Raw genomic sequence first — 18,877 nt, 5'->3', positions numbered from 1 at the left:
TGAGTTTCTGGGTTTAGACAGGCTATTGAGAAGAATTTAAGTAGGAAATGGTCAGAAGAATTAATTCCTAGAAACCACTTACATTTTCTAAGAGAAATTTATAAATTCAGATGCATCTTTCTGTAGAAGAAATTTTGTTTGTCGGAATAACTAAAATTGCCTGAGTCATCCAACTGGACATCTTTAATTGTTGGGGTTTTTTAAATTTTTTTTCCCTGAAAACAAGCAAGTATTCTATCTTTTAAAAAAACTTTTTTTCTTAATGTACCATTTCTTCTGGAAATCTCTCTGGTATTTGCCTCTGAACCTCTGATCTTTACTGACCTGAAATGCAGACGCTTTGCTGAGTCAGTAATTGCCCTCCATTCTGTCTCTCATGAATAAGACTGTTGCTCCTGGGTGTCAGATTTCCGTTCCCCTTTGCCTCTCTGCCAGCCTGCAGGCCAGTCATTTGTACTACATGTCCACTTTTTCCTGCCTCTTCAGGGACTGGGTGGAAAATCAGGTTGATTCCATGAGGTATCTTTTCCTCTTAGACCCCATTTTCTAAAAATACTACCATTTTTAGACAACCTCTAAATGTTCTCTGGGAGAAAGGGTTGAAGACAGAACTAGTAGATATGATCTCTCACCTTTCCTTCTGCAACCCTTTCATCAGCTTCTTAAACTCGCCCAGGTAAATCAGTGTTCATTATGAGCTTGTTAATACATAGCCACACTTAACTGGTTTCATCACAGACTGCTGGTTAAATGCTGTCATACATTATTTGTGTTTTCAGCCACAGCACTGTATGATTCAGTGATTAAAAACAAAATACCATTTTAAACTAACATAAAACATGAACCAATATATTCTTAGGCCAAATATATGTTAGAGATATACATTTTTGAAATCACTTTTTTAAAGCAAATATTTCATGATAGAATCTTTTTAAATAGGTACAAATGTGTCTGTGTATTTAAAGGTGATAATATCAGGTTTGTAAATCAATGTGTTATAGCTAAGTCAGTTAGTAAAGCCTCATGTTTGAAAAGGTAATCATTATTTCATGAAAGTGAGATAATTCCCAAATTTTTAAAAATGTGAGCTGCCAGTCAAGTAGCCACATGAACCACATAGACTAACCTTAGGGAAATCCATCTAAGATGTGGGGAAAGAATTAATTAGGCTCTATGCCAAAGACGTGCTGAATTTCAGACATGTGGGAAGGACTGTACATTTAGTAATTCAGATTAACCTTATATTAAATCATATAATATTGTATCTTAATATTTTACTGTAATGAGGCTGTTCACAATTTACTGCTTTGGGCTTCTCCACCTGGAGAAGGTGGCCAGTCACTTTTTCCTTCTGGTTGTATTTTCTTTGGTAACATAGCTGTGACACAAGATTTTGTCTAATTAGTTGAACTCATTCAGATAATTCAACTAGAAAACAAAAGCTCAATTTTTGAAGGGGATACTTTTTGATGTCAGTGTTATCCTTTTGACTTTTTGGTGGCCACAAATTTGCCCATCTTTCAAGTTATTTTATTCTCTAAAATATTAGAGAAAATACTCTGGTATATATTAGCAACATTGGTAACAGTTATCCTTTTTTAATATATAGGTGGTGGTCGAAATCCAATAACTCCTCGATACATGCGACATTTCAATCTTATAACAATCAACGAGTTTAGTGATAAATCTATGTTTGCAATCTTCTCTAAAATCTTAACCTGGCATTTTAAAGCCTGGTAAGTAATTTAAAGTGTGTATATATTTTTCATTAAGGTGGAATAAAATCTTCTGAAAACATCTTAACATAAATAGTGCTTCTTAAACTTTTCCACAAAAGCATCCCTAGACGAGAGAAAGATAATAGGCAGTATTGCTCCCATCCACTGCGCCCACCTCCGGGTATGGGAGCACATCATGAGGGAGCATAAGGGAATAGCCTCCTTTTTTCCCTTTGTTTTTGTCTGAAAAGTCTTGGATTTTAGCCTAAAAGTTCATACAAATTTTGGATTCTGCTGTATAATATGTTCATGTTGGAATTATCAGTATTTTCAGTTTTTACCACATAGTGCAAGTAATGATGAAAAAATATGTCAGGTTTCTCCTGTGGCTTTGATGCCTCCAGGAGAACTCTTGAGTCTCCCAGGGGTATCCATGTCCAAGTTGGAGGGTAGCCTTGGAACTTGTGCCCTGGGAAACCGTTGCTCCCTAACTTCCCCCTAAGATGTGCGGTGCCTAGCAGACCTGAGCAGTGCAAGTCTTGTTCCCTGACATCAGTCTCAGGAAACAGTTGTTTCTTGCCCCCTGCCATGATGATGGAGGGCTGACCCCTTGTCAAAGCAGAGGTTAAAAACAGACAGTTTTTCCAAATAAATATTCTCCCCATTTTCTTTCTACCCTAATCATGCTCTCTGCCACCCCACCCCCATTTTTTAAATCCCAGCTCATAATTTATTTAACTTTCTTTGTAACTCTCCTTTTCTTTTACTTTTTTCCCTATTTTTATTTTCTTCCTTCCCTTTCTCTGAAATCACCTGTTTGACCAGTTATCTATATGCAGTTGAGAATGCCAGGGAGTGAAAACGGTTAGGATTTATTTGTTGAGTGGCTCCTGGATTTAGTTACATAATCTGGGTTCCTTTGTGGGCTATTCTGTTCACTTATTTAAGTAGTTTAAAGCCGATTAAGTTGGTTCTGCTACTCATGAGTTCCTTTGGATATAAAATAAGTCAATGAATGGGAAGTAACTTTAAAAGAAGTAAAAAGTTTATTATTATTATAAGAAAAAATAGTAACTCTATAAACTAAATCAGTTGCTGTAATCAGAATAAATATTTTGTTAGACTTGCAAGGTATTTATGTATCATAATTTTATACTTGCTAACATTTTTCTTTCTTTTTATTTAAACATTTTTTAAGTTACAAATTTCCAGATGATTTTCTAGATTTGACCACACAAATTGTAAATGGTACGATGGATTTGTATAAAGAAGCAATGAAGAATCTGTTGCCTACTCCAGCTAAATCTCACTACTTGTTCAACCTCCGTGATTTCTCCCGTGTCATTCAGGGTGTTTGTTTGTCAAGACCAGAAACAACACCAACCAAAGAAGTGGTTAAACGTCTTTGGGTTCATGAGGTAAAGTCCATGTTACTGTAATAGGATTATGCAAGAAAGAAAGATTTTATCATGCCAACAACTGGGCAAGAAGGAATATTCAGCAATTTACATTGTTGAAATGCATTCAGCTATTTAGCATTATAGAGGTTAATAAGATAATTTTTAAAAATTTAACACATATATATTATACTATTTAAAATGCATGGTCTGTCATTCTTACAAATTCCTGTTGCTTTTTGGGATATTAGGAAGTGGGTATCACTTGGGGCCAATCTCTGTTAAGTGACTGAATCCTTGTTCATATGACTTCAAATAGTTTTGTGCTGGAACAGTTTTTGAGCTGTTTTATAAGAAGTGAATGTATTTATTTACATTATTTACTTATAGTTTTAACTAGATTCCAAAATAAATGTAAAGCAAACCAGTTTGGAGAGCACAAAAACTACACAGAAATATATTTAAGTTGTTTTTTGGAAGAGGCGTGTGGGTGAACATTTTCTTGTAAAAATGTGGAGGGAGGGTGAAAGAGAGAATACAAAAAATAATGCATGAAAAGTAATAGTTCGCTATTTTAAGAATAGGCAAAGAATATGAGAAAGTGGGAATAAGGATGTTCTTCCATTTTAATGTATAAATGATACAGTTATTTTCACTTTCTAACTAATGTAGTTAAGAAATATAGAAAATTGGAATGTGCTATGTTGAAACCATGTGCTCTAGAGACATAAGTTGCAAAGGGGCTTTTAAAAATTCTTTTTCTGTAGGTTTTTGAGATCTACAATTTGAATTCCTAAATCCTCACACCTTTTTAGATTTATAATTTGAGTTCCTAAATCCTGATATCTTCAAATACATGCATAAGTGAAGGTCCACTCTACTAGGAAATTTTGGCCCCAGCAAGGTCCCTGAAAGTGATTCTTGGAAAAAGTATGATCTGCAGATTCTGGTTTGCTCTACTGTAGGTCACTTAGTTGCCTGAGGGGAATCCATATTCTGGGACCAGGACAGAGGCTGTAAGTCTGGTAGGTCATGTGGGTAATAGAAATAATGCTGGAAGGTGGAAAGGGACAGCGATGAGAGGGGACTGTCATTGACTTCACTGAAGGAGTGTACTTTGTCATGAGCCACATCTTCCTCTAGGAATCACCTAGCATTCTCCACCTCAGGAGCTTTGCTCTTGATATACCTTCTACCTACAACACTCCTAGACCCATTGTTCACAAGGCTTACCCACTTACCTCCTTAAGTTCTCTGATCAAATTGCCACTTACCATAAAGGCTCACTGTGGACCATTCCTACCTACCTTTATAACTCTGTACCCTTTATCTCACTTTATTCTTCGTAACACCGAACATCACTTGGAACCATCTATATTTTTGCTTACTTATTGTCTCTGCTACAATAGAAGTTTTGTGAGAGCAGCAACTTTTATTCACTATTCTCCCCAGTGCCTTCGAGTGTGTTGGCAACCTTTGGGAAACACTGCCTTAGGTTCTTACTAAATTGCTAGCTTGCTAGCTCGACTGCTGTTCTTACTAGCTTGATAATTATGTACTTGGCTCATGCTTAGGTACTGATGTCTGATGAGTGAGGTTGGTTTACCTTAGTTTCCTTTTTGTATAGAGATATTATACATAGTCTTCAGTACCTGCATCCAAGCAGGTGACTATTGGCATATGTTGGGAAATTGTTCCACAGAAAAATAGCTTTGTTGGAGTATGGGGATGCTTCAGTTATATCATTTGCCTGTATAGCTGCAACCGCTGGAAAAATGGATGACACTATTATGTCATCCACTTGACAATTGTGAAAACACTAAAATCATTATTTTTAACACCATTAGGTTGACTCCAAGGCAGTTTGTAATAATTTTAATTCTCAAGTCTATAGTTTTTACATATGTTGTCACTTTATTTTTGCCATGCATCTGTGAAACTTGAAAGGCAGGCATTACTACTTTCATTTTATAGATGAAGAAGCCGATATAGACAGATTTCATTATTTTCCCCAAAATTTCAGAAATTTTGCTGACAAAAATATGGAATTGCTTATATGTGTGTGCGCGCACATTTATATATATATATATATATATATATATATATATATATATATATATATTAGTCTGCTAGTTCCACCAATACAAAAGACCACGAACTGAGTGGCTTAAACAACAGAAATTGATTTTCTCACATTTCTGGAGACCAGAAGTCCAAGATGAAGATGCTATCCGTATGTGGTTCTGGTGAAAGGTCTCTTTTTGATTTTCAGGTACCTGCCTTCTCACTGGGTCCTCACGTGGCCTGTTTTCTCATATGACTGCAGAAAAGTCAGAGCTGTGATGTTTCTTCTTTTCTTATAAGGACACCAGTCCTATGGGATTAGGGCCCCACCTTTATGACCTCACTTCACCTTAATTATCACCTTAAAAGATTTCTCTCCAAATATAGTCTCATTGGGAGTTTGGACTTCACTGTAAGACTTTAGGTGGGACACAAGTTTAGCCCAAAATAGGCTGTAACCAAGGGACACTCATACCACTTGGAGGAAATAGTTATTTTATGTAACAAGTCTGATTACCTATATCTTCTATAGCCAGAGAATATTTTAGTAGATTTCTTAAAACAAAAATAATTAACAAATGTCCAAAACAAACTGGCTTTCCACTGAAGACATTTTCTCCTTTTCTAGAATATGTGCTTTAAAAGAATAATATGTATTAATTTGCCAGTAATTTTCAAAATGTTGTGTGGCTTGGAAAAAGGGAAGATGCACCGAGGTTGGGAAAGCCTAGGTACAGTGCCCAGCCTTGTCTCGTCTGAGCGACCTGCAAGGGCAGTCACTTGCCTTGTCCAGTTTTGTTTTCTTCTCTAGTCCTTTGCGTAACTCTTTGCATCTCTACAGTCTGCTTCAGCCCCACCCAGTTTACCTTTATTTATTGAAACTACATATAACTGCGTTATTTCAAATATGTATGATCAAAGTAAAAATTTAAATTAAACATGATCATGAGTTTGTCCTGATTGTTTGGATATGCTTTCAATAAATCCCACATAAATTTCCTGAGAGTACTTTTTATATTATCTGAGATTATCACAGAAATAAAACAAAAAATTAGAAGATTCCGTTTCTAAAGCTGCTTTTTCATTATTTTACAGATCCTTAGAGTGTATTATGATCGCCTCTTGGATAATACAGACAGAAGTTGGATTATCAACCACATTCAAGAAATTTTGAGAAGTTACATGAATGAAGATTTTCACGAACTCTTTCAGAATTTAGATTTTGATAATGATGGACTGGTGGGAGAAGATGACCTACGCAGCTTAATGTTTTGTGATTTCCACGATCCCAAGAGGGAAGACACCAACTACAGAGAAGTCGCAGATGTTGATAATCTCCGGGTCATAGTAGAAGCTCACCTGGATGAATATAACAACATGAGCAAAAAAACCATGAACCTCGTCCTCTTCCGATTTGCCATGGAGCACATCAGCCGAATTTCCCGGATCCTGAAGCAGCCTCGTAGCCATGCTCTTCTGGTCGGTGTCGGAGGGAGCGGACGACAGTCTGTCACCAGACTGGCTGCCTACATGGCTGATTACTCAGTTTTCCAGGTTGAAATCACTAAGGGCTATGGTAACTCCGAGTGGCACGAAGATTTAAAAGTGATCTTAAGGAAGAGTGCTGAAGGTGAGATGAATGGTGTCTTCCTGTTTACAGATACTCAGATTAAAAAAGAGTCATTTTTAGAAGATGTCAACAATCTGCTCAATGCCGGGGAAGTTCCAAATCTCTTTGCATTAGATGAAAAGCAAGAGATATGCGATAAGATGCGTCAGTTAGATCGCCAGCGGGATAAAACCAAACAAACAGATGGAAGCCCGATAGCTCTTTTCAACATGTTCATCGAACGCTGCCGCAACCAGCTGCATGTCGTGCTCGCCATGAGTCCCATTGGGGATGCATTTCGTGTTCGTCTTAGGAAGTTCCCCTCTCTGGTGAACTGCTGTACCATTGACTGGTTTCAGGTATTGCCGTGTAAGATTTTTTATAGACTTCGAGAAGTATTGGTTTTCCTTATCATCGCGACATGTTTTATAGACTCCCCCAGGAAAGTCTAGTTTTAGAAGAATTTTGTGGTCATGAACAATGTATTATTTCATGAAATTATAATACAAGAAATCATCGTAATAGAAAAACATTTTATTACTAGTTTATACAGTCATTAACCTCAGTATATCATAGAACATTTCAGGATAAATTTGTGTATCAGTCAGAGTCCTGACAGGAAAGACAGATCACGCTGGAAGGCGTCACTGAGGAAACTAAATGAAGGGACGCTTCATGGAGGTGTAGGCAGGGTTAGAGGAAATGAGAGGGATGGTGGTGGAGCCTTCCAGCCGTGGCAGAACATAGCAGGAAGTGGTTACTGCAGCTGGATATACAAGGGCACAGGAAGGAGAGTTACTGAACTTTGAAGCTGCAGATGGACTGCCTGACAGTCACAGGAACCCAACACCTAGAACTCAGCTCCTGCTAGCAAGGAACGGAGGTATAAATACTCCTGCCTCTCTCTTCTTTCACCCTCCAGTCGCTTCCCATGAGCTAAACCCAACAGGAACTCAGCAGGAAGGAAGCTAGAGTGACACCTTCTGTAGTAAACTTGAGTGTCAGGAAGCACAGAGCAGACAAGGGTGTGGGGGAGAAATTTGTGGGCTGTAGTAGATATCCCCATTCATACACATAAGCATTTTTGACCTTGGGGAATTTACATGACCCCCCCTGTTGCTCCATTTCCTGCTAAGATTAATGATTTCATGCAAAACATATTTATTGGGCCCTTGCTTTGTAGTGGTTCTTATTCTAAGAGCTGGACATAAAGAGGAAAATGGAATTGACAAGGCTTCTGCTCTCCTCAAGATTACACTCTACAGACAAATTAGCAACTAATAATGACATCATACAGAGTAGCCTGTGGGGAATAAAAGAAGGAACACAAAAGACAGAGTGACCATACCAAGGGGATCTGGGCAGAGAGAATAGACTAGTGAGGACAAGGGGCTATGTAGCTGGAATGAGTGGGCAAGAGAAAGTGAGAGTTAGGAGAGCAGGGTAGCCGACTGAGGAGGTGGTCGTAGAGTTGAGGTCAGAAAGGTGCGAAGGACCACAGCAGGTGGAGATTCACAGGTTGGGTTTGGATTTTATTTTATGGATGCTCGGAAGTTTTCAAAGAATTGAAATTTGGGGAAGGTGAGGTTGTAACCCAACAGCCACTGGGGTCCTGCTGCCTGCGGCCACCCTCCCAGCGACGTCTCACCCACAGCCTGTGGGCCGCATGCAGCCTAGGATGGCTATGAATGCAGCCAAACACAAAATTATAGATTTACTTAAAACATTATGAGATTTTTTTTTTGCGATTATGTGTCACAACATATTTAACGTGTGGTACAGAGATACCAAAAGGTTGGAGTTAAAATTCTAGAGGCAAAGGATTGGCGATAAAGGAAAGGAGTCTTTAGTCAAAAGCTTCACAATTTTGGAATAACAGCTTTCCACATGTATTAGTCACTTAAGCCAATCAATTGAGGCTAAATGCTTTTAACTCTTTAGTTACAGCTTTAATAATTTAAGCCTATCTATTAAAGTTCAACTCTTCAGCACTGGAGTTCTAGCATTCCCCTGTTAATGTTAATTATCTTATTTCTATAGGGTTAGTTTACAAACTAAAACAACATAAGCTACAAAAGCCACACAATTTTGGAATAATGGCAGGCTCCGCCTCAGAGGGCATTCCCTCTAGAACACCCAAAGAATAACCCTGCCACCCTCTGCCAGGCCAGCCTGAGCCTTTGCTGCACCTGGAGTTCCTTCCCAGCCAAAATACCGCCCACAGGGAAACACAAGCAGCAGCAGCACAATCATCAAGGCATCCTCAAAGAAGAAGAGAGCCCGAGAGTCAGCAGCCAACGCTCCCACCCACCCCAAGAGCCGGAGAGTGCTGCTTTTATTTCAGATAGTCTCGCCTGTGATTCCGGGCACCCTGGAGGCAGTCAGCTTCTCGGCCAGTCCCGTCCTGGACTGTTTACCACTGCCTTGGGAAACCTCCTCCTATGGCCCCTCTCTACTCCTTCCTAGTGATCTGATCAGATCTCTCTATATCAACGTGACCTAATTTATATTTGGAAAACATCGTTCTGTCAGCTGTGTAGAGCACATAAGCAGAGAGACTAGTTAGGACCCTATTGGAATATAGTAGGCAAATGATAACAGAGGTTTGAATTGGAATATAGAAAAAGAAAGAAGGGAAAGGGTTTGGAAGCTATTTTAGGGGTGGTGCCTGTATAATTTGCTTATGGGATTGATGCAGGGTTAAGGAAGAAGAGAGAGACCGAGGATGATTCCTGAATTTTGGCTTGAGCACCTGGGTGGATGAGGTGATGTTTACTAAGTTAGAGAAGATTGCAGCTATTTTGGGAAAGATAGGAACCATGTTTTGGACTTGGTGAGTTTGAGATGCCTCTAAGAGAAATGAAGAAGTTAGTTTTTATGTGGTTCTGGTGTTCAGGAGAAAAGTTAACATTTACCATAAGTTAGGTCCATTTCTCTTTCTTGCTCCTGCAATACTTACAGTTTCTCTAAGCCCTAAACAAACCATAGAGTTAATATTACATGCACTAGCTACCAGCTCCCTGCCCTATCAGTGCAAGAACTTGGGGGAAGTACCTCCTGAAAGTGTTTCTCCCAAACCATCCCTCATGCGTTCCCCTCCATTCTTAACACCCATAATTGTAAAGGGCTACAGTAGTCACAGACTCATATTAGTAACTTTCTTCAAGAGCTAAAACGTTTGTAATTAAATTTAGTCATGGCCTGAAGATGCACTACAGGCAGTTGCCTCCCGCTTTTTGGAAGAAATCGAAATGTCAGAGGAAATACGAGATGGCTGTATCGACATGTGTAAAAGCTTCCACACTTCTACTATAGATTTATCAACATCCTTCTATGTTGAACTTCAAAGATACAATTATGTGACTCCGACCTCTTATCTTGAATTAATCTCCACCTTCAAACTGTTGTTGCAAAAAAAAAGAAGGTAAAAATGATTTTTTAATATTTTTAAGTATACTACAGTGGTATTAAAGTATTTGTATATGCAAAATGGTATAGTTATGATGTAATAGACATTTATTTCATATATATATATACACATATATAGTGAGTTTTGTTAAACCCTTAAGTAATATACTCCACAAACATTTTTTTATGGTAGAGAGTGGGTCTTACTCTTCTGTATAGTACATTGTCTAATGTGCCATAAATATAAAATCATGTTTGTTGAAGGAAGGAAGGCATTGCCCACCCAAAGCCGTGGTAAAGCCTGCAAGATGCTCTGACGATGATATTGAGTAAACGCCACTAGAGAGTAATTTCACTTTGATTATAGATAAACCTTCTCTCTAGAGAGTAAACAGCTGAAACCCAGAGACAGACGCTCAGTGTGCCTAGTCAGCTTTTCTTCTTCAAATAAACTCTCATTTGAAAATTTCAATACAAATATCAATAAACTCATGTACTATAGAGTGTGTCAATGTGAACTCTCTAATGGTATTTAGGATGATTTTTATATGCAGAAAAGTTTTTTCAAAAAAATTCTTTGGTTCTATAAATTAATATTCAATATGCATGTTAAAAATGTAAAAACCTTAAATTAAGCTAGAGAGTTAGCAGTTTAGAAATTTTAGTGATCAGGAATTTAGTTCTGCGGGTTTTCTCGACTGCACAGGCCAGGATCCTGATGGATGAGCAGCTGTCAGGGAAAGTGATCAGCTTCTTCCAGCCAAGATGGTAGTATAGGCAAACATGGCTTGCTTCCTCGCATGACCACATCAAAAAATGACAACTAAAATGTAAAACAACCATCACCCAGAACCATCAGAAATTGAGCTGAATGGAAGTCTGACAACTACAGAATTAAAGAAACCATATCCATCCAGATTGGTGAGAGGGGTACAGACATGGAACAGGCTGGTTTCACAACCATGTGTGGTGGAAAAAATTTCAGGAGGGTTACATCAGGAGCGAGGAGTCCCAGCCCCACGCCACAACCCCAGCCAAGCTTCCAGTGCCAAAAATATAAGTCCCCACAACTTCTGGCTGCAAAAACCAGTGGGGATTGAGTTGGTGGAAGATACTTCTGGAGCCTCAAGCAGTTCCTCTTAAAGAACCGAAACATGGACTCACCTACTCAGACTCATTGCCTCTGAGTTCCAGCACTGAGGTAGCAGCTTGCAAAGCACCAATGGCGTACTGGGAGAACCTGAAGTGTGGCTTTAAGTGAGAGGAGGCTACTGTCCCTTTTCTAAACGCACCTGCCACAGAGCCACGGAGCTGGTGGACGGATGCATTTCTGAGACTCCATCAACTTGGCTAACACTGTTTAACCCGCCTTGGAGATCCCCAGAGACTATGCCCCATGCAAATTATGGGCCCAAACTAGATGCTTTGATGTATTAATGACTGATCTTGGCTCATACTACGCAACTCCTAAATCCTTTTAAACAAGCAACAGCTGGCCTTAGTTAGCCCCAGGCCTGGCACTAGCAGAAGCCAGCCTAGATTCACAGCTTGACTTTGCCTGGGAATCTCCAAGCCCAGCACAAGTAACAGCCATCTCAGATTGCTTTATAGCTCAGACAGGGTGGCCCTGGGCAACACAGAGGTGGATCCTGACCTTGGCCTGCACAACCTAGGAAACCCCAGGGCCAGCGCACCCAACCACAGACCATGTCGGAGCACCACCACTCTATTCCTGCATAGCTGATCCTCCCCGAAGGGCAGAGGTTGTGGTGAGTGGTCATTGCCAATCCATGCAGGTGACCGACATGGGTAAATCTCTCCCATTGATTTACCAACAGCAACTACAGAAGAAGGTTGTACTCAGCCCACATGACAGGCACACCTTGAGGACCCAGCTTGAGTGATTGGGGAGGCTGTGCCACTGGACCCAAAGGACATCTACTACACAAGGCCACACTACCAAGACACGGAGTCAAGGTAGCTCTACTTAATACATAGAAACAGGCAGGCTGTCAAAATGATGAGACAAAGAAACATAGCCCAAATGAAAGGACAGAATAAAACTCTAGAAAAATAACTAAGCAAAATGGAGATAAGCAATCTATCAGATGCAGAGTTCAAAACACTGTTCATAAGTATGTGCAAGGAACTTAGTGAGGACCTCAACAGCATAAAAAGATCTAGTCAGAAAAGAAGGATGCACTAATTGAAATAACAATTTACAGGGAAATAACACTAGAGTGGAGGAAGCTGAGAATCAAATCAATGACTTTGAACATAAAGAAGCAAAATAACCAATCAGAACAAGAAGAAGAATAAAAAAATGAGGGTATTATAAGCAGCTTCTGGCACAACTTCAAGAGGTCCTACATTTGCATCATGGGGTACCAGAAGGACAAGAGAAAGAGCAAGAAATTGGAAATCTATTTGAAAAATAAGGAAAGAAAACTTTCTCAATTTGGTGAATGAAATAGACATGCAAGTCTAGGAAGCACAGAGTCCCAAACAAGATGGATACAGAGGTCCACTCCAAGATGCATCAGAAGAAGGTTGCCAAATTAAAATGCCAAAGCTTAAAGATAAACAGAGAACCTTAAAAGCAGCACAAGAAAAGCACGTAGTTACCTATAGGGGAATTCTCATGAGACTGTGGCTGATTTCTGAAAGGAAACTTTGCAGGCTAGAAGGGACTGGCAAGAAATATTCAAAGTCATGAAAAGCAGGGACCTACAGCCAAGATTTCTTTACCCAGTAAAGCTACCATTTAGAATCAAGGGGCACATAAAGAGCTCCTGAGACAAGAAAAAACCATAAAGGAGCTCATCATCATCAAACCATTATTATATGAAATGTGAAACCGAATTACTTAAGAAAAAGATCAAAACTATGAGCAATAAGATGGCAATACATATCTATGAACAACTGAATCTAAAAAACAACTGATCAAACAAGAACAGTGACAGGATCATGGACACAGAGAGTTTTTTGATGGCTGCTAAATGGGAGAAGGTATGGAGAATAGATGAAGAGGTGAGGGGATCAAGAAGTACAAATAAGTAGTTACAGAATGGCCATGGGGATATAAAGTATAGTATAGGAAATAAAGTAGCCAAAGAACTTGTATGCATGACCCATGGACATGAACAGCGGTGTGGGAACTGCCTGAGGGAGTGGGGGGTTGTTGGGTGCAGGCGGGCAAAGGGAGAAATACTGAGACAATTGTAATAGCATAATCAATAAAAAATAATTATTTTTTAAAAAGAAATTTTAGTGATTGTCTTTAAGGAGCCTTCAACTAACATTTGTTCATATTCAAAAACTTATTTAAACATATTTTATATTTTATTTATTATTTTTAATATATTTTCATTTCTCTTTCAAGATCTGATTTAATGAATCAAGCTTTCCTACTTAAGTTGTTAATTAATCTAGTACATTAAATGTATACACATGTTGAGCCTTAAGTTCTTTTAAATGTTTGAATATTATCTATTAATGAGATTTTTACTTAAAAATACAAATGTAACTCTACTGCTCAATTACACAATTTGTATTGCAATACCTCTTTTATTGAATAAATTTGACATGTAGCATTGTGTACATTTAAACTTGTTACTTTGATGCATTTAATATTGTAATATGGTTGCCATTATAGCAATATTTATCACATTACATAATTACAGTACAATAATATTGGCTACATTCATTGTGCTGTGCATTAGAGTTCTAGGGCTTTTTTACTTTTTGTTACCGCCTTATCCTCTTAAACACCATCACTCTTACTTCCTGCACCCCATCCCCTGGTAACCACCCTTATAATCTGTTTTTTATAGGTTTGACTTTGTTTAGACTCCACATCTGTGGTATCATACAGAACTTGTCTTTCTCTGATTTACTCATTGCACATACTGTGCCTGGATCCATCTACACTGTCATCAGTGTCAGGATATCCTCCTTTCTCGTGGCCGAATAATATTCCATTATGGGATTTATGTTGCAACTACAAGGGTAGTCTGTTAAGGTAACAGACCAAACTTTTAAATAATACAAAATACTTAAAACACCAAATGAGCACATATTCCTTGGCAGAAAAACATTAATGTTATGAGTTTGATTTTTGCATATATTTCTAGTTAATTTTAAATGTTTCTATGGTTAATTCGTGATCTTAGGCATTTTGAAGTACCTTTTCTCATATTGGCCAAATGCTACCCAGATCCAGTAGGATACTTTCTTCTTCCATCTGTATTTATGGTGACTATCGCAATGCCTTCTGCAGCTGGGGTGTCACAGCTTTTCCTATTCACAATGGTCCACACCCTCGTATTTGAATTATACCATAAGTAGTTTGTCCATCCGCCTAGTGAAATCTGCAACTCCCATCCAAGGCTGCTGCTACATGATTTGGCTGAATTTTATTATGTTTTTAGGTCTCAAGATAATTGTCTTTCTACATTGATCTTATGATCTTTAACTTAATGGAATCTTGCTTTTTTGTTGTTGTTGTTCATATTTTCCCATCCAAGAGGGCCAAAAACTCTTAGAGATTCTGATTAAGTTTCGGACATCATTATGGCTTTGTTTGATTGTATGCTTGCAAATTTAAGGCTGTCCTAACTGGAAGAAAGATTATAAAAATGAAATACAAACTTACGGGAAGGTTGAAAGTAATAGTTTCCTAGGGATTTTTATATATTCTTACTTGATTTTCAATTTTTCCTCTGCTTTTAATTCTTCTTTACCTCCACTAGAATTTTCGCCCTGTAGTTACGCTAAAGCCTTCAGATTGTTTGCAGTCAGGTTGTGTGGTAACCCAGCAGCGCGTTGTCATCTGCCAGGAAACCAGTGGTTTAGCTAGCAAAGCATCACATGGGCCTGCTCCACCGGGTTTCAGCTGAAATTGAACTTGATTATCTGGTAGCATGCATCCTGTATCCTCAGTTCCCATCATTGTCAAATATTTTGCTAACCCAGAGAAAATAACTACTATTTGGGCGGACAAAAATATGGTGTGCCCTCACTTATAAATTGTGGGAGTTTTTTGCACCAGAAAGAAAGTGTCGAGTTTCATTATCTACCCTATTTGTTACTTTTGCCTTAATAAAAAATTTCTATTTCAAGATATTGAGTATATCTTAAAAATCATTTGCCACCTTTGGCAGCATTCATAGTAATATGTTTTAAGCACTAAAGTCTATTTGAAAGAAATGATTATAAAAAGGTTTAAAGGAACAATAACATATTGGAATAAACTTCTCAACTAATTTTGGAAGGAAGCATAACATTAATTTGATGAAAGAAGCTTCTTTCCTTACACTTAATTTTTTTGAGTTTCTATTATATGCCTAGACATTGTTCTAGGTACTAGAAATAAGAAAAAAATGAGCAAGACATACTATCTGCTCTTAAATGCACACAATCCAATTTTCTAGAGTTAATATTTTTGACAAGTTGTTAATATATGTAGAGATTTTTTCAGATCACTTATTTAGTTATGCCTTAAATAAAACCTGAGAAGCTCAAGAACACTTAATATTTTTCCTTGAAATAGGAGTCAGAGCCTGACGACTAACATTGTGTTGTTATCTGCTTGCTTTCAGTGAAGTAATGAAAATGAAAAAGAGGTATGAAGTGGGTTTGGATAAACTGGATTCTGCTGCATCTCAAGTAGCCACAATGCAGTCTGAGTTGGAGGCTCTCCAACCTCAGTTAAAAGTTGCCAGCAAAGAGGTGGATGAAATGATGGTAATCATTGAGAAGGAATCTGTGGAAGTTGCCAAAACTGAAAAAATAGTGAAAGCTGATGAGACGGTAGCCAATGAACAAGCTATGGCTGCGAAAGCCATCAAAGACGAATGTGACGCTGACCTGGCTGGGGCCTTGCCGATATTAGAGTCAGCACTGGCTGCCCTTGATACTCTCACTGCACAGGTAAGTTGGCCACACACTGGCTAGGAAACATGTCATCAGAGCTCAAGGACGTACTTACCATTGTGTGCTACGGCCTGTTCTCTCTCTCCAAATTAGTTTCCACCATTAATGCAATTAAAATAATCTTCAAATTGGCAAAGGATTCCCTAATTCACCAAATAAATAAATTAAATAAATAAATAAATAAATAAATAAATACATGTGCATGACTAAGACAATTTTGAAAAAGTAAAAAGCTTCCTAAATGTTACAGCCTACCGTAAGATGGCTGTCACTTCAAGAACTTTGCAAAACAACTACGATAGTTGATGGGCTGATTCGGACACGGGCCCACAGTGTCCGAATCTTTATGAATGAAATGAGACATTCACACAGACTGTCGAGTCTGTTGGGGGAAAAGGGACAGCACGGCTTCTCTCTCAAGGGGAGCAAAAGCCGCTGCCTCCACCATGATGGGCCTTTACTGGGTTTCTCCACACATTACATGATGGTCCTCATTTACTATGCACAGGTTGCTTTAGGTGGTTACCTTTTACAGAAAACAAAGGAGCCAGTGCCGCTAATCACATCACAGAAGTGGGATATTTGCAAATGAAAAGGGCAAAAGTGGTCCTACCAGTTACACTCATCCTAGGAAGGTTTAGCATGGATTTTAGGAAGTTACTTTGCAGTAAATGTTTGCCACAAATCTGGGTGAGGGAGTTTTTAGCAAAAAGCAAGATTCAAAGCATCCTAGGCACATTGTAGGCCTGATCCCCCACAGGAGAACCTCTCCGTGGGCGTGGGTCCTGTGCATCTCCAAGTGGGAGCTGGACCCACACCATACAGAACGGTCTCCTACAACAGGCACGAGACCTGAATGTATATTTTGATTCTAAGGTGCACCTCTTTCATATTTAAGCAGTTTTGTAACTAGGGTACACCTCACAGTAGATGTGACCAAGTACAGTTCTGCCTCAGTGTCTGCGGGGCCCTGGTTCCAGGACCCCCTTCAAATACCCAAATCTAGAATGCTCAAGTCCCTTATATAAAATGGAGGAGTCTTTGCATATAACCTGTGCACATCCTCCTGTACAACCTTAAATTGTCTCTAGATTACTTAAATACCAAATACAATGTGAATTCTATGTAAATAGATAATATTATACTGTATCGTTTAGGAAATACTAACAATCCATGGTTGGTTGAATCTGTGGGTGTGGAACCCATGGATACGGAGGGCCAGCGGTATTGTGTCAATATTTGCCAGTGGGTACTTTTGTGTGCCTGATATGTAAAATAGTAATAATATGGCTTATGTTACATTTTATAGTAGCATGTCTTAAATTTGATTAAATGTGGTATTAAATATTAGAAATTAAAATATGAAAGGGAAACATTTCAATTAAGAAAGCAAAGATGAATTTTAAAAAATAAATACAGTGGGAGAATCTTGGCTAAACTGTTGGGTGGGGTAAGGGAGTAGGGTCAGAACCTTTCTTTATACCTTACTATAAAATATGTTTCAGATGAATGGGAATTTAAATATAAATAGTTATATTAATATAAAATATTAGAAATGTAAGTCATATTTGTAATTTCTAAATGGAGTGGGATCTAGTATTTCTTAGGTATGAGAGAAATCAGAAAAAAACTAGGCAATATTGTTTATATTATACAGGACCTGGATATTCTTTTGTATTTTTAATAATTAGTAAAGTTTTTCTAAAAGCTATAAATTTTAGGGTGGGGAGAAAATACAGACAACTGTAACTGCACGACAATAAAATAATTAAAAGATATATTAAAAATAAAAGTTATAAATTTTAGTACTAAAAACCAACACATTTTGTTTGATATAAACACTATGGCCAGAAGTTTAGAAACATGGAGGAAAACATTTGAATTATATGGCAAACAAAAGATTAACATTCTCTATGTAAATAGCTCTTATAAATAAATAAGAAAAAAGTAGCTCTGAGATCAGATATAAAATGATATAAGGAAATAATTCACAAAAGAGGAAATACAAATAGTCAATAAACATATGAAAATATATTTTACCTCACTTGTATTTAAAGAAGCACAGATTAAAATAAGGTTTTATTTTTGTTTAAGATTTTACTTATTTATCTTCTAGAGAGGGAAAGGGAGGGAGAAAGATTAGGAGAGAAACATCAATGTGTAGTTGCCTCTTGTGTGCCCCCAACTGGGGACCTGGCCTGCAACCCTCGCATGTGCCCTGACTGGGAATCAAACCAGTGACCCTTTGGTTCACAAGCTGACACTCAACCATTGAGCCACACCAGCCAGAGCTAAAATAAGATTTCTTTGCCAGCACAATACCTACTGATGTTGCTAAGGACATATGTAGTAAAACAGGCACTCTATTTTTCTGGAGAGCAGTTTGTCAATATGTGTTAAAAGCTTTAAAAATAAAGGATATAAAGTCTTTAAGTCAATAAGGGAATTATAATAGTAACAAAAACAGAAAAAAGCATAGACATGGTATTGGAATTGTGGTTCATGTCTATATGGCGAAAGGTACAGCCATTAAAAATGATGATGTAAATGTTCACAAGCATGAAAGGATGTTCACTGTATATTGTTATTGTAATAGGTGTAAAAACAGCATGTATGTTATTTATACTATGATTTCATTGGTTAAAATGTGCATATACACTGGTTTGTAGCATATATTACATACATGTAGAAAAAGATCTAGAAGAAGACAAACAAAAATGTTTATACTAGTTAACTATATATAATGG

At 38.0% G+C, this 18,877-nt stretch overlaps 1 protein-coding gene across 1 annotated transcript in view; it reads left to right on the top strand.

Moving 5' to 3' along the window:
- The window catches only part of DNAH7 (dynein axonemal heavy chain 7), a 221,069-nt gene that overhangs the window by 123,229 nt on the left and 78,963 nt on the right, over positions 1-18,877 (top strand). The window contains exons 39-43 of the mRNA XM_053665233.1: positions 1,610-1,736; positions 2,917-3,136; positions 6,275-7,147; positions 9,983-10,212; positions 15,797-16,127. Coding sequence (XP_053521208.1) covers positions 1,610-1,736; positions 2,917-3,136; positions 6,275-7,147; positions 9,983-10,212; positions 15,797-16,127 — 1,781 coding nt within the window. The remainder of the gene's footprint in view (positions 1-1,609; positions 1,737-2,916; positions 3,137-6,274; positions 7,148-9,982; positions 10,213-15,796; positions 16,128-18,877) is intronic.

This window comes from Artibeus jamaicensis, unplaced genomic scaffold (genome assembly GCF_021234435.1).
Source record: "Artibeus jamaicensis isolate MK-2021 breed Jamaican fruit bat unplaced genomic scaffold, CSHL_Jam_final contig_391, whole genome shotgun sequence".
NCBI classification, from domain to species: Eukaryota; Metazoa; Chordata; class Mammalia; order Chiroptera; family Phyllostomidae; genus Artibeus; species Artibeus jamaicensis.
Note: the sequence above shows the minus strand (reverse complement) of the source record. Positions and strands in the feature narration are given on the sequence as shown.